The following is a 24,597-nucleotide window of genomic DNA, read 5'->3' on the forward strand; positions in this document are numbered from 1 at the left end:
AAACAATAAGGAAACACTTGCAGCATGATTCAAACATTTGGATGGGGATTTTCTGTGTACTATTTACACACCATAAAAATTCAGTAGACCATTAAAAGACAAACCAGTACACATACTGGACAAACCAGTAAGCATACTGGACAAACCAGTAAGCATACTGGTCTGTTGGCAAAATAATAAGGAAACACTTGCAGCATGATTCAAACATTTGAGAGTAGCACAGCAGAAAGGGGGAATGAATAGCATGTAAACTGAAATTGTTTTCCAGAAAATAAAATAAAATAAAAAGCCATTTAAATAAAAGTTTGTTAAAATGATTAAGCATCAAATAATTGTATTGCATTGTGTAGGATTGGCCAACATGAGAGGTTGTTAACAGATCCTGTGGGTTAATTGGGCTTGTCGCTTCTGTGCCAGTCTGCAGCGGAGAGGGAGGAGCGAGCTGGGGGGAGCTGGGGATCTACAATACTGACTCGTACTAGAAGTTCAATCCGAAACCAACACAGTCGACACTTCAAGGCGTTTAGGGAGGTGTGAGATGGTTCAGTTTTATAGCAGAGATTAAACTATAGTGTAAACTTGAATCGGTCCGAAGAAAGAGCAGTCATCTCCCTGAAGTCAGACAAGCTCTGAAGCTATAGTGACCATATCCCTGAAGACGACAGTTTCTAACCTGAACAGGTAAGCCTTCCTCTACACACACAGCTACATGTCCTATGGACATCATAACTTTTCAGTTGTTTTTCTTGTAAGATAACATGGCAAAAAAGCACAAAGTGAAAGGAAAACAGTTATTCTTTTGAGACATTTCAGTCATACCATAACAGGAGATTCGATTTTAAATACAGTCAAGTTCTTTTGAACATAATTAAAATGGTTTACATTTCTTGAAGTTTATTTGATTATAGAGATGCATTGCCAAACAATATGATTTAGTTGTGGGTTTTGAAATGAATGAGTGGTGTGGTTTCTGTTTGTGATGATATAACAGGAGGATATGAGAAGGGGGTTGTCAGTTGCATTTTCAATTCCAATAATAATGTGAGTGTGGTATTATTAGGTTTTTGTTTTGTGCAGCTGATAGAATTAGATACCATCCTACTTGTGGATTTTAGCAATCAATGTCAGGGTTTAACAGACAGAATAAGAAATAGGAGCATTAGCAGGATGGCAGGATAAAAAAAACATAACCTGCCTAAATGGGCAAGAACAGGTACAAAGCACAATTTAAAAAAAATGCTTATGGTTAATTTCTCAGCAATGATTATGGTGGACTTGACCACTTGAGATTTATCTGGATAATTTTTTTTAAATAGCTGACTAACCAAAAAACATGAATTTTCAGAATAAAGTAAAAGCAGAGCTGCTGTGGTTCTGTACTGGTTTGAGAAGCATAGTGTAGGTATACTGAATCAATACATGTGTCCTTGGGGTACAATTTGTTTTGTCCATCGATTGTTGGACAGTGGATTGCCTCCTCAAATCCCTGTGGGTATTTGTGCATTTGATAATGAAAGAGAGGCACTCTTCCTAATCTCACTAATTACCTGCAACCAAAGTACCTGTGAGCAAGGCACAGATCCTCCTGCATGCCACAGCCAATACAACATCTCCCAATTCCTCACTGTAGGTTCTTTGTTTAAATAATTCATTGTGAAGAGACATGTGTGATGTATATTTGGAAAAGCAGACAGGTGAATAATGTTTTTTTGACGATGAAAATGCTGAAACATCAATAAAAAGATGATTAAGGTAAAAAGTAAACATAGACTATAAATCAAAATCACTTTCTGTTCAATTTGCTGTGATTATTTCCTCATGGCAGAAGTAAAGAATATGATGTTGTCAAAAAAACAGTCTGCACATCCAATAAACAGTCAAGAGATACACCACTGTAGCCTCATGCAAAAATCTGCTTTCTGACCAGACTGTAAGTAACACCATGATACATGAATGGAAACCTAGTTTCAACCATTAGCTTTATTAACCATGAACATGAACATGAAGAAAGTCAATCAGTGCCATTACTATGTATACCCATGTTCTCTAAACTTAACCTGAGTTCACAAAGAGCTGCAAATGTTAGAATGTTACACTGCTCGAGTGGTATTCTGTGAATAATTGATGTAAAGACATCAGACGCTTGACTCTAAACGTTTCCATAAGACTGCTTGCAAGAATAAGTGTCACTTTCTTGAAAGAAGTTTTGCAAGAGGGAAGTTCCTCTGTTTCTAAAAAAAAATCAGAGCTGATGAGATTCTCTTACACGAGCAGAGGAGCTGTTTCTTTTTCACCTGGGACTTAATCAGGCACGTAGCGCCTATGACCATCAATCCGTGCATGTCTTTCCCCCTGAAAGGCACGTAGCGGTTGTGACAGGAATGCAAAGTGGAGAGGCTGAGGCTCTTGAATACAGCCTTTCCACGATGTGTCTAGTTAATGATCCACCAATAAGCGTCTGTTCAGGATGGAAAGGCTCTGCGTTAGAAACAAAGTTCCATATGGTTGGTTGCTGTATGAGGACTTGTGAGGATGAGTCATGAATAATGTCCATTTTCATTGAATAGAATGGTGCAATAATGTCAAAAGTCCAGTCAGCCTGTGGGAGAAAAAAAGATGGGATGTTTGTTAAACCAGAGTAAACATGAAGTAGCACATACAGTATAAGTGTCTTGTGTAGGAAGTCACAATAAACTTAGTTTATCCATGTTTTACTATTCAGTGTTTCCCCTACAATTATATTAGGGGGGCGGCCCACCCCCCCAACGTGGGAAACACTGCTATTCTAACCTTGGAAAACACAGCCCTCTGTTTGATAATGTAAACATTTCCTTTCATTGTTTGTTGTGAGTCTGAGAAACATTAGACTTGATGACCACATGTGCTTTTATCATCATTTGGGTCAACCACAATGTTTTTTATATTGCATCAGATATTTTAATCAGTGCAGAGCAGAGTATTGAAGGCTGATCTGAAGCACCCTTTCCATTGAAAATTGAACTGTGGTTATTAAGTGCTAATTCTGTCAGTTATTTAAAAAAAAAATCCTGGTTCACTTTTGAGTACAATAACATTGATTTGAGATTTTCAAAATCTAGTAAGTAAAGGACCAGCTCACACATTTGTGAGAAGTGAAGATTGATACCTTAATTTTATCTCTATGTTTAATAATATGAAGCTTGTGCCAAGAGAACTGGTACCTAGCTGAGGACAACAGACCTGTAACCATTGGAAACTATCCACAAAGTGAATTCAATTACATTAATTACATTCTTTCTAATTTCTCCTCATTCAGGAATCAGCAGCCTGTATGAGGATGCTTTTGTCTGAACATCAAACCTGGAGGTAACCCCACGTCGACTGTGCTGCTACCAACCCTTGCATCTAGGAGTGGAGATGGTCCACTGGACCACACAGTGGGGGACATGTGCCTGGCTCCAGACCCTGATGGCCTTTGCCTTGGCCAACTGTTCCTCACTTGCCCCAAGCAATGTCAACTACTCTGTGGTGTACACCATGCCTTTTTTCCAGGCCCGGAGCCCGATCCAGAACATAGTCAACAACTCGTTTTACCAGGAGGTGTATGTTGCTTCTCAGAACGTGATTGAAGCTGTCAACAGAAGCTTGGAGAAGGCGTGGGAGCTTCGCACTGGGCCAGTTGGAAGCCCAGAGTGTCAGATATGCAATTTGTGCAATGTTGACAAAGATCCAAATTTTCTGGAGGACACAAACAATCAGATCTTGCTGTTGGATACCCTCTTCATGTATTTATACTCTTGTGGAAGTTCTCAGTATGGTGTGTGCTATTTTCACCAACTTACCTCAAATGGAGAGTCGCCTTCTCTGTCGAAGTGTTTATTCAGAAAGGATTCAAACTCTGCTGCCTACTGTCCTGACTGTGTGGCTAGCCCTCTGGGCACCAAGGTGACAATGGTTGAAGAGGGTCAGACTGTCTACTTCTTCGTTGCCACAACTGTTAATGACAGTGTGACCCAGCGTTATGGAAGGAAATCTATATCAGTGCGTCGACCACTGGCAACAGAAGATGGTTTCTACAGTGATGTGCGTGGCCTAACTGTTCTTCCAGGTTTACGGAGGACATACAATATAGAATACGTGTACAGCTTTTTCACTCAGGAGTTTGTCTACTTCCTTTCTGTTCAGAGAGAGAGCCCTGATCAGGGCTCATCTCCGTTTCAGACTCGTCTTGGCCGTCTCCCACGGAATGAATGGGAGATGAAGCGGTATCGTGAGGTGATCCTGGAGTGTCGCTTTGAACCAAAGCGCCGTAGAAGGAACGTTGTCAGTGAACCTTATAAAGATGTGGTATACAATGTGGTTCAGGCAGCTCACTTTGGCAGGGCTGGCAGGGAGCTGGCAGAGGAGTTAGGGGCAGAGGAGGAAGATGACATCCTTTACGGGGTTTTTGCTGTAACTGATGACAATGGGGTGACGGAGCATGACTCAGCACTATGCGCCTTCCCCATGGATAATGTTAACAAAGCAATCGTAGACGGGGTGGATGACTGCTGTGAGTCTGGCCCAGAACAGCTCTCCAGAGGGCTCTGCCATTTTCAGCCCTGTGAGAGCTGTCCACACGAGGTAAGAGCATACGTCCATGCACAGCCATTCCAGGTGATTCATTTAGTTTGATCTATACTTTCAGATTAGGGACTGTCACTAAAATAGAAAACACCTAGTTTACATCTTTTCACGGCAGTAACCATTGACTCAGGCAGCGGGTATCTTGATAGGGCCTGTAAAACATCTTACCATAAGGGTTTGGAACAATGAAGTATATCTGTTGTATGATCTGTTACCACTTATAATATGAGATATTTGAAAATAAATCCCTGATCGTCAATGAACAGTATCATTTTCCATAATACTGCTGCTGTTTGTTAATTTGAGAGTCTTTCATCAGGTCAAAGTCATTTAAAGTCTTTAGAGCAGTCCACCTGCTGTTGCAGTTGTGTAAATGAGTTACAAGGAGCAAAAATCTTGGTGTATCTTCTAAAAAATCCCTGATCACAAACAAACACAAAATATGTATTCTTTGAAGCTACAATAAGACTTAGGGTCTTAGTTGAAATTTTTTTATTGCTGAGTTAGATAAGAAGAAGTTTGAAGCTACACCTACTGTAGGAGTTCGCAGCTAGCTTAACATAGCTAGAAACAGGTGGAAGCAGCTAGCTAGGCTTATCAAAAAAACAAAAAACAATCCCAGCTCCTCTTGAGCTCAGGTGAACACGTTGCGTCATTGTTTGTTGAAAACATGGCAGGGAGCAGTAATTTTCTGGAATGTTGACGTCATTGTGAGGTTGACACAACCTGCAGAGAATTATTAATAGTATAAATTGTAATAACTGAGCTTCATAAGTGCTGCTACTTGTTTTCGTCTGTTTTGCGTTTACTGCTAAGCTAAGCTGACTGCCTGTTGGCTCTAGCCTCATACTACTGAAAGAGTTTATTAAAATTATTCATGTTGCAGCCTGCAACTAGAAGCACCTGTATCAGTGTTTAAGCAATCAGATTTTTCCAAGGAAACAGATTGAAAAATAATTAATGAAAAAGTCAGTGTCACACTTATCACTATTCAGAAGCGACTTATGTGTCTTGCATCAAGTGAGTGGTTTCTAAGATTAGAGAGGGAGAGGGATTTCCCACATTTATTTGTAATGGGAACATTTAACATTTTTGGCTGGAGAGTGAGATTATAAGGTTAGACTTGTTAGAAAACAGATGTGACTCCAACACTTTGACTTCATTCAGGTAAGTGTATTGCTGAAAAATATACCCTGTTTTTAATTCTAAGATGAGGTTTATATCTAATGCAAACCTGTTAGTTTTAAACAAATAAATATTATTTTACTTGGACTAGCAAAACTTTTCTCCCAATATTTCTTGTAGTTTGTGGCTTTTGGCTGCTGCTTTGTTTTCTTTCGTTGATAACGTGCAGTGTCTTTAATCTATTCAATATTCAAATTTCAATGAATTTTAGGGTTCAGTAAACTGACTTTAAGCCAAGCTTTTATTCTCCCCTAGGATTTGCAGTTGAATGACTTCAGTAATTAGTACTCCAGGCTTTTATCATACAGCAGAGGATGCATGTACAATTATTTTTTCATCCTCTTTCATTTTATGCACAGTATCCCTTTTTCTCTTTTATATGTCTGAAAACACTTTCAGCATGTGGTTTCTTGTTATTTTTATATATTGGTTTTAAGGATATTAAGCCGTGTTTAAACAAAGACACCCTTTAATCAAACAGCGTTCCACCCTGCTCTGTGTCTATAGCTACAAGGCAATCCCCTGTCTCTTATGAAGCACATTATCATTTATCATGGCCAACGAGATAACAAAATGATCATATTATCAGATATTCTCATGGTCACCCTGGTGACAAGCTCAGCTCATACCATGCTCATTTCTGACAAGCCAACACCATACAGCTGTAAGAAAATATTATTGTCTGCGAATGTAGAAATCATTTTGAACTCATTAAAAAACCTCCTTCAGCTGTCTTGCTAATTTGACCTTTATAAATAAGACTGGCAGCACAAATGTTGTGTGAGTGGCACAGAGTCATTTCCTACTGTTTGGCTTTAAAGCAGCATTAAGGAAAATGTGATTTTGTATTGGGGACTTTTGTCATAAAGACCTTATGTCCTGGTAATGGTTTATCAGCTAAGCACTTTGGAAGTAACGACTTATTACCTACACTAATATGTGTCATACCGCCACCAGATGTTGACCATAATGTCACTGCACTTGTTTGATAGTACAACTTAAAATAATGTACTTTTTTCTACTTCTCTCTCTAACTTATTGTCTTTTATTATTATTCTTGTTTTTTTCTGGATCTGGGTGGAATTGGTCCTAGAGCATGGAGAACAATGCCACATGCAGAGACCATCCTACGATGGTGTCAAAGCCTTACTATAGAGTTGACCTCTTCAACAGGCAGATGACAGACGTCCTGCTCACATCTCTGTTGGTCACAACTATAGAGAACAAGACTGTAGCTCATATCGGCACCTCTACTGGACGCCTGCTGCAGGTATATGGCTTGATTTCAACATTATTGACTTTAATATCAGTCTTTTTTTTCTTTAATCTTTCATTACTTGAACACTTGTATGATCCTACCAACAAAAAATGTATTGTGTCTGTTTTGGCAGCTTGTATTGACAAGATCCAGCCCTGTTATCTTTGCCAATTACTCTTTGGTTGAGAACAAGAGAGTGTCATCAATTGCTACTGTCTACTCATCAGAGTATCTTCTTTTTGTTGTTGGAGATAAGGTAAGAGAGCAATCCCATGTTTTCTATTTTAAGTAAAGCAAACCCTCTGGACAGATTTTATGAATATTTGTGGCTTAGTGAATATTATCTCCTTCTGAGTGCTGGAGGATCTTGTGGACAACGTTCCACCCACAGTTTAAAGAAATGCATATCTGATCACATTACAATTACAAATGAGTTTGGAGTCTGAATGATTGTCTGTCTGTCTTTGACCCCCTGGAGAACTGTCAGGGTGGTTTTCCTGCCTTCTGCCCAATCGATGCTGGGATATGGTTTGACTACTGTGACCAGCAGAATGCATAAGTGGCGAAACAAAATCAATGCAATTGATATAACCTTGTAGTTTAGGACGGGATGGATATAAGAGGCTGAGGCTGGATCAATACTCACATGGGATTGTTACATTTTGTTGACACTGGGACAAAAAAGGAGGCAAAACTCAACAGTTTATCATCTCTTTGGTCAGATAAACACAGTTAACAACATTTATGTTATCCAATGCTGTGGAGTTTTAACCAAAGAGATAAGACAATTTGATGTTGAACATTTGATATAGATAGGGTCATTTGATATAGATAGGGTCATTATTTGAATACAATACACATTATTGGACTTCATTTTGGAAAAAGAAGCTGGTTATCTGACCTCTACATTATCACTCTGGTGCTGAAGCCCAGTATCAATTAACATCTCACTGTTGACTTGAAAGAAATAAATTATTCAGGAGTAATCTTCAGTCATTCTATTGAGCAGAAGTGTTAATTGCTGCATTAATAATGAAAGAGCATATTTTGTGACCTCTCTCCTTTTCAGATGTTCCAGGTTCCCCAGCGAGGGCCAGGCTGTCAACACTTCCTCACCTGTGCAATGTGTCTGACAGCCCCGAAGTTTATGGGCTGTGGCTGGTGCTCTGGAGTGTGCTCCTGGAAGAGTGAGTGTCACAGGCGCTGGAGGAACGAGTCCTGCCCACCAGGGATCACTGGGGTGAGATTTGTTCAGTAAGGCACTATACAAAGTCATTTTGTGCCACTAAACATTTCATTTCAAGTAGGCACCATATATTCTGCTTTATTGACGCAGTTCTTTCCACGGACTGCTCCCCCTGATGGTCAAACAGAGCTTACAGTGTGTGGATGGGAGTTCCAGTCGCCTTTAAGGCCTGCCATCACCTCCAGAACCCACCAGGTCCGACTGGGACAGACACCTTGCACTGTGATTTCAGCCAAAAGCAATACAACACAGTGAGTGTCTTTGCAGGGTTTGTCCTGATTCAACAACAACCTTTCATACTGTTGTTATTTTTTTGGACAATCCTGCCTTTGGAATATACTTCCACTGAAAAAATAAATAAATCAGAATTCATTTTCCAGAAGTCTTCTGAGGAAGTGAAAAAACTAATTTTTTTGTGCACAGATATCCATCTATTCAGGCCCCTAATAATTTACATAAAACTCTTTTGCACTGTCTGACTGTTGAACATAACTACAAAATATCAAGTCCAGACATTGAGGGACCAAAACTTTATATATGACCTAATCTGCCTTATTACTAATACATGTAAATATCTCAGAGTAAGAAGAAGCAGAGTAGAGTTTTCTGGCACACCAACCACCAAGGTGCATGAAGAGTGAAAGGCTTAAAGAGGTCAAAAAAGCTCCAGCATCACTTGAAGTATGAAGATCAACTTCTTTAAAAGGACACGTTTCGGCTTGTGGCCTTCATCAGGGTCATCCAATGAAGGCCGAAACGCATTACTTTAAGAAAGTTAATAAAGTTGATCTTCATAGTACAAGTGTTGCTGGAGCTTTTTGACCAATATCTCAATGTAACAAAGTAAATGTCACATTTTCCCAAACAGAATACACAGCCAAGACTGGTAGTGTACAGACATAGAGATAACCATACTGTTTTAAATGGCAAATGTCATCGTGCTCATGCTGACCAACAAATGTTGTGAATGACACTCGTTTTGATGAAACTTTGTGAAATTACAGTTTAAGGTGTAAAATTACAACTGATTAAACATCTAAGAACTGATTTCTTTATCTTTTCATAGATTCAGCTATACCTTGTTCTACAGAGATGAACTTTACTTATAGCTTTATTTTAGCTATCTCCTGAATATGTTCAATACTTTTAATAAAACTGATAAGTCACTTTCGTTGCAGTAAATGTACATGCCACTGACATTCTGTGTGTTTTGTTGTGCTGCTTTTAAGCCTGGTGTGCAAGATTCGCTCTGGGGCCACCGAGCTGTCAAAACCAGTCAACATTACAATGGAGGTGCATGAGGGCAAGGTGGACGGCCGCTACTCTATCGATGGGAAGGCAGAAATTCCAGGATTCACATTTGTGGTACTCTTTGCTGCCTTACTAAGCTTTCAAGATTTCAGCAAGAAAACAAAAGCTTGAAGGAATATGATGAGCAATTTATTAACCAGAATGAACTGTCCCGTCAGATTCCAAACATCACAGAAATCCAGCCCAACTACGGGCCTCGTGTTGGGGGCACACTCATCACAGTGTCAGGGCCTCACTTGGACGCTGGGAGGACAAGGAGAGTCACTCTGAATGACATGCCCTGTCCAATAAAAAGGTCTTGGAATCATATCATTCTTAATCTGTTTTCATGTCAAATTTCCCACCAAAAGCTTTCTGTACATGCCCTACTTCCTAGAAGTAAAGTTGATGAGTTGCTGCTCAAAACGTTTTCATTGCCACGATTAGGGGAACATGTTCAAACTTGATTATACAATCATGGTTTGGAAAACTCCACGTTGACTTCTGGAAAGGCCTTGGTACTCAAAGCCTGACTCAGAACACAGATATTTTTTTTTTTTGCTGTTGATGTTATCTTATTGAACTCTGAAAAAGTATTTCAAAGCTTGAAGCTCTTTGATCTGTTACAGTCATTCACATACCTTGGTCTCTCCCCAGAGTCACAAAGCCTAAAGGCAATGTGTCCTCCATCATCTGTCTGTCCCAGCAAATCTCAGAGGTGAGGGACGTTCCTCTGAGTGTTTTCATCGACAAGTCACCTGTCCTAACAACGAAGGTGTTTTACTACAGAGAAAACCCAAAGATTACAGCCATCCTGCCAGGCTGTAGTTTTGACAGGTAGGCCACAGAGACCTCCAGTACAAACAGCTGATATGTTTCTTGATTTTGAAAACAAATCGTTTAACTCAAGACAAAGAAAACACAAAAAATAAAAATGTACTTTCTATACATTAACATTCCTGTTCAAACAAATCTTTTCATTTCACATATTTAACTGTGAAAGAGATGATATCATTTCACCTGACATATTTACCGTCTCTCACATTTGTCTGTATTGCAGGGGGTCCAAGATTGTGATTGAGGGGGAAAACCTGGATTCTGTTTACCGAACCATCATCCGCTTTAAACCCAATGAGAGCCACTTAAAACCTGTGACAAGGGTACAGTGATCATCTTAATTTGAAGTAGATACATTCAAAAGCATTTTCTGTAATAAGTCTTTAGTTTTAGAACACCTGATACCCTTAACTATCATACGCCATTATTTTAATGTCTGGGCCAAGCATGAACCTATTTCAATCAGGAGAGACTGGAGTAAGAGTTTACAATTATTTATTTAACAGTTTAGGAAAAGATAAATATGCAATGTCTTTGGCAATTCGTCTTCATGCACTTAGAGGGGTAGCGATGCCGACAGCAGGATAGGATACCCCCCTATGGAGTCTAGTGGTGATGGTGATAGAAGAATGCAGGGGGTGATGAGGTGTGGGTTTCTGAGGCTGTATCTGAATTCTGCTGAGCTGGAATGGCGGTGAATCGGGCGGAGGAGGGTCACAGCGATCACACTTAAATAACAAACTGACTGCAGAAGAGAGAGAACAGATTTTAAAATTTGACAGCAGCAGGATGATTGGTTGAGAGAGGTTGTGGCAGAATCTGGTTGGATTATAACTTTAAGAGTAAACACCCATAATCGACTGATCACCAGAGCAGGGAGATGGAGGAAGTGGTAGAGAGGGAGTGGCTAAGTTAAATGAAAAGAATGTACTGAATGTGTGTGTGAATGTGCTTAAACTTGCGCTGAGCTCCATTATTACACTGTTTTTCAGGAGTGCATAGGCAAGTCCTTACCTACAAGGATGGAGTGTCTCTCCCCTGTGTTCCATAGAGATGAGACGGAGGAAGGGCAGCTTTCTTTTGACATGGATGGAGCTTTGGGACTTTGGAACAAAGAGTTCTCCTACCACCCCTATGGCGAGCCCATCCCTTTTGAAACAGAGGGACATGTGCTGAGTTTGTACCCCGGGTTTGACGAAGTTTCATTACATGTAAGGAATAGTTGTGAGGATATTTGCAATTATGCAACTTTGCTAAGTTGTGATTTATTCTTAAATGTGTTAATTGGTTTCAAATCCCAACCTTTATCTCTGATTCCAGCATCAAAAGCTGAATTTGGTGAGCTCCTGTATGACCATCATTATGACAGTGGCAGGTGTTAACTGTGATGCAAAAGTCCTGGATAATGAGATCACCTGCAGGATCCCCAAAAACATGACCATTCCCAGTGAGGGGCTACCAGTGAAGGTAAGTCTCGTTGAATGAATCACTGACTTACCTGGACCCAGCATGTAAACAGGAATCAAATCATTCTTAAATATTGTGCAAACACACTGGAGAGAAGCCATCAGATAGGGGCTAGAGCTAGGTTATGCAAGCATTCAAAATAAGTGAACTTCCAGGAATAGAACAACATATTTGGAATACTTATAATACTATCATACCAAGATTGATTCCAGTAGTGTTTTAAACATCAGTCCATTCATCTTTTCATTAATCATCATCTGTCATCTGGATTTATGTTCTTTGTTTTAGTTGTCTTATAAAAATAAAACGGTAACTTAGTCTTAAATATCACAGTTGAGCTTATGCAGAGGTAGATCCTGAACCTGTTCTTCATTATGTTTACACATACATAAGAGTTATTGTTAATAGTTTAAAACTTAAGAGTTCATCTAGAGCAGTCAAAGAGTGTTAGTAATGCAGCATCACTAGTCTTCATTTTCTCTGACGGACTGTTCTTTAGATCTCCATCAACGGGCAGGTCCACAACGTTGGAGCTGTGGTGAGGGTCAGCAACCACTACATGGTGGGCATTGTTCTGGGGATCTTGGCGGCTCTGGTGGCAGGGGCGGTGCTGGCCTTCATTGTCATGAAACACTTAAGGAAGAAGAAGAAAGGTGGGCTCTTCTGTGCTCTGTGGACCTTGATCACACCTGTTTATACAACAGTTAGCAGCAGTGGTGGGGATTGCTGGGCTGAACTACACAAGTCATTCAACTAGAACAGCCCTGGTGTAGCACAAGATGTACAGGTGTTCTACTTCTACGGTTGATGATTAAAAAGTATTGTTCAATATTTTTCAGCCTCAATGGTAGAGAGCCGCTTGTCTCACAGTGTGAACCGCTCAGTTACAAACAATGTGGAGCTGTCGCCAGTTGGAGACTACAGGAGAGGTGACTGCCTTGCTAAGCGCTTAATATACCACTCTTCATATTTGTAAGGCTTACTTCTTTATGACTTACATACCATCTTGACTCTCATTAATAAACTCCTCTTTCTTGGTTTTTACCAGTAGTATCCCTGAATCCTCCCTCCCCACTGGTGGGGCCGGTGGTGTTCCCCAGGCTAGCCTACGCTGCAGGTAGCATTGATCCTACCCTCACTCCCCTCATGCATACAGATAAGATCTCCATCTCCAGCTTTAGGCCGGAGCTGCTGGAGGAGGTGAAGGACGTTCTTATTCCTGCTGAGATGCTTCTTGTGCAGCACCACCGCATCATAGGGAAGGGTAAGGAACCCAGACTGCTATCTAAAACTAAACACTGTCTAAAGAAAGCCTCGTACAGGCCATGTCATATTTTGGAACCAGCTGTATTCCAGTCTCATTCCTGCAGGTCATTTTGGGACTGTCTATCACGGCTACTTCAAAGACCACAACAACAGAGAAATCCACTGCGCTGTCAAGTCTTTGAATAGTGAGTACCACCTTCTTAGTGGGTGTTCACATATACACCATTCTTAGGAAAGTATACTGAAAGTATATTCAGTTTATCTGCTGTGGGACCAACTGGCAGAGGATTTGAAATGTTTTCTGAGTACTTTTTTCTAAACTGTTTTTTTTTAAATTGAGTTGTCAGTATCCTCTTTTCTATTTAAGTCCATAATGTCTATCTATGTGTATGTGTTTTAGGAATAACAGATGTTGAGGAGGTGGAGCAGTTTCTGAAGGAAGGCATCATAATGAAGGGTTTCCACCACAGTAATGTGTTGTCTCTGCTTGGCATCCTCCTGCCACAGGAAGGGCTCCCTCTAGTGGTGCTACCGTATATGAAGCATGGGGACCTGCGGCACTTTATACGCTGCGAGAAGCGGGTGAGACTCGTTAAAACATTCATCTGAATTATACACAGCTCACTGTTGACTATCAAATATGCTATCAAAAGGTGTCCAATGACATCCTAAGTCAGTTTTCTTGTCTTCTCGTAGAACCCCACTGTAAAGGATCTGATCGGCTTTGGGCTGCAGGTCGCCAAAGGGATGGAATATTTGGCTCAGAAGAAATTTGTGCACAGAGATCTCGCAGCACGTAACTGCATGTGAGTCACCAAGATGTGTGGAGGAATCGGCATTTAAGGAGGAGAGGCATTTCATGGTGCATATTTCTTTAAAGTTGTTACGTCAAAGTGCTGTTATAATATTTTTTTTTCTTTTTCTGTAGGCTGGACGAGTCATACACGGTCAAGGTTGCAGACTTCGGCATGGCCAGAGATGTTTTCGATAAAGAGTATTACAGCGTTCAGGATCACAGGAAAGCCAAGCTGCCCGTTAAGTGGATGGCCATCGAGAGTCTGCAGACACAGAAATTCACCTCCAAGTCTGATGTTGTAAGCAAATTATTATCTACTGCTAAATGGTACTTTAATAACTATTATTATGATAGGGTATGGCACTGATAATTAAACTATATTCTGCTGCCTTTAAATCAAATATTTACCAACGTAAACAAAACTAACTAACATCGAAACTTAATTTGAATCTTTTTTTTGTGAGCTACTGGGTCAGTTAGGTGTTTTGGAATTAATAATTCAAATATGTATAATAATAACAAAGTCAAATAAAGAAAGAAAGTTTTGTCTATGTCTTTATTTGTAATTTTCTCAACTCAACACGGATTGGCAGTCCCTTTCTGAGACTTTGAAACAGTACTTCCTGTAACCTTTGCCTCTCTTGATGCAGTGGTCCTTTGGTGTGCTGATGTGGGAGATGCTGACCAGAGGAGCCAGCCCCTACCCAGAGGTGGACCCCTATGATATAACACATTACTTACTGAAGGGCAGAAGACTTCCCCAGCCTCAGTACTGCCCTGACCCTTTGTAAGTAATAGAAATATATCATTATTAGCCCATACCTGTTAAATTGGACCAAAAAATGATTGTTCATTTTCACTGTTGCTTATTGTCTCATACACCCTTTGTAAAATTCTGAAGAATAAATCACTAATTTAGTATGAATACTTTTACTACAATGAAACTAATGCAGACCCTCAGCAACAAGCGAAAAGGTACAAAGTCCCAAAGTCAAAGCTATAATAACAAGATGTTTCTATGGTCACTCAGTAGTGTGAAACCAGTCAATTGTCCACTACTTGGTATTATGACACAGTTAGGCAATACAGTTAGGAGTTAATGTACACACACACACACACACACACACACACACACACACACACACACACACTCACACACACACACACACACACACACACACACACACACACACGCACATACAAACATGCTCGCAAAACTTCTTACACAAATGTTTTTGGACTGATAATGATAAATCTCATGGACCGGAAACTTTCCCCACTAATTTACAGATTGATGGAGAATAAATAACCATTCATATCTCTTGTCCACTATGGGTTTGTTACACATCCAATGTGGGTAAAGGGTCAAATAAGCAGGAGATAAAATGATCTTGCACTTTCATCTCTTTCTACTTTAAATAAAACTAGAGCCAACCTAATGGTTTCCAGTAACATGGCATTGAATGAAGAATGTAAAGCAAACAGCTAGTTTGGCTCTGTGTAATGGTACCAGAATCCACGTTATGTGTTTAGTTATTTCTTGGCAGGGACCAACCTCGTGGTGTCCTGACAACTGTAAAAAAAAAATGAAATTGTATATGTATATTATAAACCTGACTAACTGTTCCCCACTCCTCGTCTTCACACTAAGCTCAAAATCGTGCTGTCTCACGCTGAAAATGTGCCGTACATATATGAGAGTAGTTTCATCTTTGCATCGAACTTGCAGCAAAAAATCAAATGATTGAATTTTCCTCATAGTTGAACTTTTCCTTTACAGGGTTGCATTATTTAACTCACTTCAGTGTATTCATTGTATTACATTTTCTGACAACACTCCTTCTGCATACTCACAGAGCTATTGATAAATGTCAATCAAGCACAGTCTTCACATTCCCACACAGTCCTTACAGGAGGCCTTTTAGGTAAAATGACAAAACAACACCTGTGTTTACTGTGGGTGCAGGTTTTTTCTTTTTCATCAAGCGGCCTTAGACAGATAAAAAACAACACTTTGCAAGATCCTGTATTTCACTTCTGCTCGGGAAAAAAAGGTCCATAGCGTGGGTCAGTATCCAACTGTGTAAAATGCCCGCTTAACATTACACATATAAAATGCATAATTTGTATGCTAGCCAATCAAAACATGACATTCAATGCTTGTTTAGAAACAGACTCTTACTGTGTTTTTCCAGGTACAGCATTATGCTTGAGTGCTGGGACCCTGATCCAGAGTTGAGGCCCAGCTTTGCTACATTGGTGTCAGCTGTGTCCACCATTCTTTCTGACCTGGAGGGAGAACACTACATCAGTCTGAACATTACCTACGTCAACCTGGACCAACCAAGGCCCTACCCGGCCCTCACAGAGTCTGCTGACGAATACGACTCAACGGATGTTGAAGACTCAGGCTCAGTCTCCTCCTGAGCCACTCCTCTTCCCCCTTTGACTTTATACTGATATCAATGCTAGCAGCAAGAGCACAAAGAAAACCCACTGCCAGACCACAATGTGTCTCAAACAGTATCTGAAACAGAGACATTCCTAATGTGTTTGTGCAAGAAAGTGGTTGTAAGATCCTTTCACTGGACAAAGCAGACCCTCAGGCAGCTTTGGAAGTTCATAACTTTTGCAGCTTACAGTAGATGAAGTTCAAGCTTCCAAACTCACATCTTAAAAGTATTGAATAGACATGTATCCATTTTTATTCACTGCTACAAGATTTCACTGATCATTTTTTTGAGCTGGCTCAACAAATTAAGTCTTCTTAATACTTCTTACATGTTCCTTGAAAAGTTAGCTTACACTGGGATACTACATGTGTGCAGGTTAGCTAGAAAGCTAAAAACTTCAGTTTCAGATTAATAGACATTGATTTTCTCACATACATTTTTTTCAATTCAATTAAAAAAACTGTATTTGTCCCCGGGGGGCATTTCAAAGGCACACAGAGCAGTCAATTAATGACAGACCTCACTTTAATATTTTAAAGCTGTTTTTTTCAAAGTATTGGCTGCAGTATTAAGGAAACAAGTAAAGAAAAGCTAAGCTACAATGCAAAGTAAAGTCCATGTAATTCAGTGACACATTCATTTATTTTTTTACATCTTAAAATGTAGTGCACTGCTACAGCAGCAGGGCCATTTGTATACATACATGTTCTTTGAGCTTTGCTTCAAACTGTGTTTCAACTGTGCTGAACTCATAAGTCCTGCACAGAAATGATCATCAAACTCTTCACTGTCTTTAATTCTAAATGTCTTTGTAGTGGCTGTTAGAGGCAGACATACAAGGAAAATATCTTTCTATCATTTTCAACAGTGGTTGGATACATCCAGCTTGTAATGCTCTGAATTATGTGACCATACACTGCTACTTACACAGAAATATTTATTTTGCCACCCATAGCATAGTGTACTGTTACATTTGAAGAGCCCATGTGTGTATATGTTTAGTTAGACATAGAAAACCTTTGCTTTTAATTGTTTAATAGTGTACCTTAAGTAATAACTTTTTAGGGCACAATGTTCCACAAACACTGAACTTTGGCTTGTATATCTGACACAATGTCTTTGAGTTAGTGTAATAAATTAAGTATTTATTTGTTTATAGATTTGTTTTCATGCTGTGGACTTACAGTGAATATTTAAAACTTCATGTCTGAGCCACATCAATGTTTTCCATGATAAATGATGTAACTCACAGTCTTATTCTACATTTTGCCTGTAGAGGGCAGCGTTCTGTTGAACATTAGTCGTTATTGTTCCTGAAGATGTTCACAGAAACACGGATGCAGCCATCCCTTTGTGTGCGTCAGTTTAGCAGGAACACTCGAATGTGAATTAACCAGGTGTTAAGGTGTAAACCTCATCTATTAAATTCCTCCAATAAGTCATATAGCTTTACAGCTAAAAGCAGACCACAAAATCACAATCAATCTAGCGACGAATTTGTTCTGCCTTTTGATATTTGGTTTGAGCAAAAACCTGCATTTTCAATTAAAAAGTCAAAATAAACAAGTAATCTGTCATCCTAAGAGTAAACCAAACAAATGTTTCACTGACATACAGAAGCAACTCCCTGTGCTGTAAACTCAACCAGCACACTTCCCCCACAACAAAACCTGAATGAAATCAAACCAGGGGGAAATAAACATCATAAAGTTTTCTCTTTTTTCATGCTGCCAAGTGCCAAGAACAAAAGTCTATCCCCACGTGGTGGGGCCTTTGATATAGGCGAGGAAAGTGAGCTTAGCTTAGGTTGTCAAAATGTGTGTGTGTGTGTGTGTGTGTGTGTGTGTGTGTGTGTGTGTGTGTGTGCAAGGCAACATAGTGAGGGGCAGAGCCCACAGGATCCACGTTAGATCATCCCCCCCTTTCTATCTCTTTTTTTCTCTCTTGTTCCCTGCTGCATTATCAGGGCTATAAAAAGTGCAGAACCTAAAAAGAGTGCTGCTGTCAGCTGTGTGACCATCTCAAGCTTTATAACTTTTCTCTTGAGCCAGGTTTCACAGTTATTGCCTTTGTCACAGGCCTTTTAAAGTGAAAAACTTGTGTGAAAGTCCCTCAAATGAATACTTATTTCTATTTTTCTTCAGTTATAAAGTTGATGCTGGTTTATCATTATTCAAAGAGTGTGAGTAATTTATGTCTGTATGCTGTATGTGTTACATGGCAGCATCCTCAAAGGGAGCAAGAATAACCAGTGCTCAAGAGCTGTGTCAAGTTTGCAGAGAGGGAAAGCAATCTGTGAGATTGGCCATCTGAGACTTTTTGAAAGCAGTAGGCTAATTATTTCCGCTGCTATGTGATTATGGCAGGCACTCACAAATAAGTGCACGAGCCGAAACACGAGCTCTTGGATTCTGTTCCAGTAGGATTTGGCATACAAGAATTCCTGTGAAGAACCCTTTGGGCGTGAAGCAAGATCCTCATCACACTGTGCAGCAGGTAAGACAAAGACTTTTTCACTGTCAGCATTTGCATTCAAATAGTCTCATTTTCACAATTTCGTGGTATTACCCTTATGAACCTTCCAGCATTAATACTGCCAACGTAGCTTTCATCTTTTACAATTCATCCTGACTCCATCCTCTGCAGAACAGTGTTAGTGTGTCATTTAAGTTTAGCCGGTGAGATAAAGATATTAGTGGATACTAAAATAAAGTATCATTTGAAGATAAGCACTGCTTTTTTCAAACTGGTCAAAGGAAAGGTAAAAGTTAAAACTTATCATTTCTTATCTTTTAAATCTACAAACCCTGCTCTTTTGGCACCAAGTAACTGTGTTTACTGAGTCTTTCATTTATAATAATGTACAGTGACTAATGCATCTAGCCATTCATGCTCTGAGCATGTATTGCTGAGGAAAATTAGGATAATGTATGTCTTAGTTGGTGGACATGGCTTTTCCTATCAAATGCACTACATTGATAGTTTAGAACACCATTTGCACTTTGAAATAAAAAAGAATACTCCTGTTACAACTTTTTTTAAAGTTTATTTTTGGGGTGCTTATACCCATCATCATCATCATCAACCTTTATTTAAGTTCTCGGAGAGATCATTGAGGGTGACCCTCATTTACAATGATGCCGAGAAAACCCCTATGTAGAGACAGGACAGTGAACAGTCAGAAAATCGGGGGGAGAGAGAGAGAGAGTGAATCACATGCAGGAAATGAGCAAAGGCAGGACACGAACCCAGGACGACTGCTTGGAGGGTGTAAGCTTGTGATTATATTTTTAAAAAACAACCAATCAATCAAGCAATAACACTTTCTTGTGCCAATTCATAACAAATGTTATCTCAGGACACTTCACAAAAAGAGCACTGTTCTCTTTGTTATATTATTTTCAAAGACCCAGCATTAATCCACCATGAGCACTAAGCATCATTTAGCAAAGTAACAGGGACAAGGAACAACTTCCTTTTAACAGGCAGAAACCCTGAATAGAACCAGACTCACATTGAACAGCCGTCTGCCAAAATTGTGTTGGGGTTGAAAGTGGATCGATGGAGAGACATGGATAGAGAGACAGAAACAATAGCAATAACAACAATAAGATATATTTATAGCTACAATGCTAGTAGTTAGGGCAAAGTATGTGTAGTAGTAGCAGTAACAACAAAGTATGATAATAGACCGATCATACTTATATTAACATTAGCAACTGTAATGATAATGAAATATCCACAAATGTATTATTATGATTATATGATATCAATATTTGTCTTTCCACACTAATGATACAGAGGACCATATATGGTTAGTAACTTAACTTAAATGCAGTTCTTAAAGATACAAGAAGCCACAAATAGGGTGCATTGTACCTCTCTGAGCACCAACAAGTGTTATGGTGTTGGGAGTTTATGATTACTCAAATTGTTAGGCTGCACAACTCTGAACATGAATACAAAGGAGAAATCCTTCCTGCATCACATCCCATATGCGCTTTTGTAAAGCGTCTTGAGATAACACTTGCTATGAATTGGCAAATAATGATTGATTGATTGAACATAACTAAGCAATATGGAGGTATATTTAAATGCAACAAAAGGAATGGACCAAGTAAGGGACCAAGTGGAACATCATGTGCAGAATGAAATTCTGGTAGAATTTGTGACAAAATTGAAAGAAAGTGTCTACATTTTATTTTTATTGCCTTAAGAGATGGTTACACCAGGTGGGGTTTAAGAAAGTGTTGAGATGATTGGAAGTCGTGAGCTCTATATTCTTGTCTATTCTCTTTGGCCATTAAAACCTCTTTGACCATTAGTGCTCACTTTAAAAAAAAAAAAGAAATGAAACATCCACACAGTGTATGCAACCTGCAGTGGTTATCTTGTTTTTATTCTAGCAGTGTAGGTATGAGCCTAGGCCTCTGAGCAGTCAGGCCCAGCTCTGCTGAGTGGAGCACTGCTAGATGCAGCAGATGAGAGGAATGCAAACTGTTGTTAGGCTGATGTCAGTTCTGTATCAGGAGGAAAAAAGATTCACTCCCTTGAGTGTTCTTGCCTCTATCTGTTATTCAAGCCATTAATAATTAACAATTTCTTTTTTCATAAAGAGAAGAAATATCAAACTTTTTCCCCTATGTCTACATCTGCCGAAAGCAGAAAGAAGATGCACTCTGTAAAGTTGATGTTGGCAGGGTACCTGAGCTTGAACTGTAGCAATGTTAAAAGCTATTGATTTTGCAACACCATGCTTGAATTATTTTACCCAGGAGGTAGAGTTGGAGGTCAAGACATATTGCTGACGCTTTTACTGGGGGAGACTTAGTATATATTTGAAGGAGGTGGCGGAAGCTATCATAAAAAATATGAAAGACATATCTATATAAAAATAATTCCAGAAAAACTTTGTACCTTTCCTATTTATAAAATATGTCAACTCTAGGAAATTTAATCTGTGTGAAATCCCTAGAAAATCATCTCTTTCTTGAAGTCATCCATTTTTTATTAAAACCTAGAAGAATTGATCATATTAAGGGGAAATGTGCCCAACATCCTCAGCAGTTTTAATTGAATCTCTTCTATTTAACTACAAATCAAAATAATTAGAATTAAGATTGGATCAGCCCACGTTTTCAATACTTTGGCACTCATGGACGCACAGCTGTGTCCTGATCGAACACCGAGCTAGGAATTAATGATTTCCTGCCCCCATTAATCTTTATCAAGCTGTGCCAGGCTTCTCATCTGCCCCTACACAGCAGTAAATTGTAAACAGGAGAGCACGAAAGAGAGTCGTCCAAGTCCATTCACACCTCTATGCTTGAGTGCAGAGGGTATTAAATCACTGAAGTGTGAACTGTGCCTTTAAGTGGTAAACTAAAGTGGAGAACTAAAACGACAGTAATATTTCAACAGAGATGATGGTTTGGCACTATATTCTGACATTCATGGTTCCCAGATGATACTGAGGATCTACTTACTTTCCATAGTGTAACCATAAGGTCCATATTTGCTGTTTGTGTCTGTCTGCCATGAAATTCGGGCGCAGATTTAAATTATAGGAGCAACTGTTGTTTGTAGAACAAAAAGGGGGAAATTTGTAACTTGTAATTGTACTGTGCTTATTTAGCTATTTCTAGTCCTTTTAGGATTCAGCGTCTTTCTCAATGACACTTCCACATGTAGACTGCAGGTCCTTGGATTGACCACCAACCCTGTAATCGATACTGTAGATGATGGACATTTTCACTGAGCCACAGCCGTCCTCTTGTGTGTACTCAGTAACACAAACTGTAATGCAAGTATAATGAAGCAAAGCATGAAAGAGTCCAGGTGAAGATTAGGGTGACTGCATAATTCCTGAATATTTTAAAGCCCCAAACAAAATGTTTTTTTGAATGTGATTTTGATTAGTCTCCTCTTCTCCACTAGAGGCTTCATGTAAATTTCAAAAGGGCATTACAGCTGTCCTTCAAAGAAGACATTACCTTGAGGAATATTGAATAGTGATGGTTTATAGTTCATACATCTCTATACAGATATAGAAATCATCCTCCCTGATCTTGACCCTGCATGGCCTCTTCTGGAGGGATCATTGCATTTGAACAGTCTGAAAGTCAAGTCCCTGTGGTGGAATCCTAGCCCTCTTCTTGAATCTGGGTTTAAAATAAATCCGGCTTTTCTTAAGGCTACAGTAGATTCTTCTTATAGTACAACCAAGGTGAACCCAATATACAGAGTAATTCACTGAGGTGGGTTAAATACTACTTAAAGTCGAAGGGGAATTTGGCTGGGAAAAAATAATAAAATATATCCTTGTCCTTTAAAATAAGTCTTTTGGAAGGTTATCATTATTAGTTGTGGCCCAGGTTCTCATTGGTCCTCGGTGTCTTGGTCCTACAAGACCGAGGCTGCCCTGGGCCCTGCCATCCTCTGAATATATGAATGCTAGAGGAGTGAGACACGAGGGAATGCGGAAAAAAGCAACATTAACATTAATCTTCCCTGAGCAAATATATATTGAGGAAGGTTTTCGCATAAAACATCACAGCCATGGAAACATATTGAATTAATGATACCTTGCCCGAAGCAGAGGATGTTCAGAGAGTTCTGTTATCAACAGTACTCGGACCAACCCCGATTGGTCTAATGCACGCGTGTCTTTTCATCTTCTTCTGTTGTCTTATCCCAGAGGTCTAAAGAGGAGTCCAGCTTATTATAATGAAGAAACAGTGACTTTAATTAAACTCAGGTTAGTATCAATGAAACACAACTTACCATTCCAAGTAAAGTGGTCAGTCAAGAATTAACAACCACACAATGTTTAACATTTTGCAGGAAACTTTTAAACTCCAATTCAGCCCATCTCTGCCTGCCAGAATTTACTTCATTTATTCATCTCTGGGGTCAAGCGAAATAAGCAAAATTTTCTTAACATGCTAGCGTCTGTTCTTTTCTTTTCAGTTACATCATTGAATTATTATGCACTTTGGTTCCAACTGAACATACAACATGATACATTTTTCTTTACGATATAAAAAAATCCTCCTATTGTATGCTTCATTATTTTCTTTAAAAAACAACAACAAACATTTAGCAGATAAACATATGAGCAGAAGTTGAGTAGAAAGCGAGCAACTTTACATTTTACCCATGTTAAACATGTGAACTTTCACCATCTCACAAGCTTTTCTTTTTTCAGCTTAAACGTGCTATTGTTTGGCCATCAATATAGAAATGAGTTGCCAAGAATAGCTTCCAGTGTGACAATAGTTTGGTTCCAGCAGTGAGAGGCAGAGCTCAATTATGGCAGGCTTTGTGTGAGTCCTGTTCCTCCAGCCTTGTATTGTATTTCTTCAGTACAAAGCAAAACTAATGATAAGCTCATCATCTCGGACATCCTTGTCACTGGTTTGTGCCACAGGTTGTAGAACGTGATAACACTGGAACACAATGGGAGGCCACACATATTTGGCTCATCTGTGTAATTGTCACATTTGGTAATGGAAGTTCTCAGCTATTGTTGCTCTTTACTTACTTAGACAGGACTTGTGTTCCCTCCCTATCTCCTGCATCCCTTTTCTTACAGTGAAGTGATGTGAGAGCCCCATTTCTTCAAGTAATCATCTTATCATAGGAGTTAATCAGTGACAGCAGCGTGTGTGTGTGTGTGTGTGTGTGTGTAAAGCTATTAGGCAGGTTTAGTATTATGGGATAGGATTAAATCTCTTGCAGGCCAAATATTTTGTTTTAATTGGTGTGACGGGGATCAGAAATTGGAATTTATTTTTAACTGACCATAAAAAACAACATTCTTTAGCTATTTGGATTTGGAGAAGCAAGCGTGTTCAGCAGAGGCAATAATCTATAAATTATATTCAAGTGCATACAACAATACATTAACAGTGTGAAGGGGTCACTGAAGAATCGACAGATAATTATGACCTTTCTCTGCAGCAATCAGCTCATTTTCAAGCTTTTTGCCCACAACTACAACTCTGTATTGGATCACTATCATTGTATCATTGACAGCATGCAGCTGTTTCAAGAGAAAAAAAGGCTACCTACACAGCATCAACCAGCAGACAGCCATTGTTCCAACTAGCTGGAAAACACAGTCGTGCATTAAAGAGCTAAAAGCTTAAAGACATTTTTTTCCTCTGCAGGATAACAAGCTAGGCTTAAAGGA

General features: G+C 39.4%; 1 protein-coding gene across 3 annotated transcripts; it reads left to right on the forward strand.

The window, feature by feature from the left end:
• The first annotated feature begins 214 nt into the window (after positions 1-214).
• On the forward strand, positions 215-18,117 carry mst1rb (macrophage stimulating 1 receptor b). 3 transcript variants are annotated; one of them, XM_061042488.1, is made up of 21 exons: positions 221-681; positions 3,296-4,602; positions 6,884-7,060; positions 7,182-7,304; positions 8,118-8,288; positions 8,385-8,545; positions 9,524-9,659; positions 9,764-9,900; positions 10,242-10,421; positions 10,645-10,744; positions 11,414-11,632; positions 11,742-11,888; positions 12,388-12,541; positions 12,728-12,817; positions 12,940-13,152; positions 13,259-13,339; positions 13,555-13,736; positions 13,851-13,960; positions 14,083-14,248; positions 14,601-14,737; positions 16,146-18,117. In XM_061042488.1, the coding sequence occupies exons 2-21, from the start codon at positions 3,397-3,399 to the stop codon at positions 16,375-16,377; spliced, it is 4,122 nt and encodes a 1,373-aa protein (XP_060898471.1). In that variant the 5' UTR covers positions 221-681; positions 3,296-3,396; the 3' UTR covers positions 16,378-18,117. The 3 variants fall into 3 exon arrangements, with proteins under 3 accessions (XP_060898472.1, XP_060898471.1, XP_060898470.1); XM_061042487.1 differs by having other exon boundaries at positions 222-681; positions 12,937-13,152; XM_061042489.1 differs by lacking the exons at positions 14,601-14,737; positions 16,146-18,117 and having other exon boundaries at positions 215-681; positions 12,937-13,152; positions 13,662-13,736; positions 14,083-14,223.
• The last annotated feature ends 6,480 nt before the right edge of the window (positions 18,118-24,597 follow it).

The sequence above is a fragment of the Labrus mixtus genome, chromosome 7 (genome assembly GCF_963584025.1).
Source record: "Labrus mixtus chromosome 7, fLabMix1.1, whole genome shotgun sequence".
NCBI classification, from domain to species: Eukaryota; Metazoa; Chordata; class Actinopteri; order Labriformes; family Labridae; genus Labrus; species Labrus mixtus.

What these genes read in the sequence shown, in the direction of transcription:
- mst1rb (XM_061042487.1), top strand. Translation starts at nt 3,397, where the DNA reads ATGGTCCACTGGACCACACAGTGGGGGACATGTGCCTGGCTCCAGACC. An exon ending in ATGCCCTGTCCAATAAAAAG is followed by an intron (nt 9,901 to 10,241) that starts GTCTTGGAATCA and finishes GTCTCTCCCCAG; the next exon opens with AGTCACAAAGCCTAAAGGCA. An exon ending in CGCTGTCAAGTCTTTGAATA is followed by an intron (nt 13,340 to 13,554) that starts GTGAGTACCACC and finishes TATGTGTTTTAG; the next exon opens with GAATAACAGATGTTGAGGAG.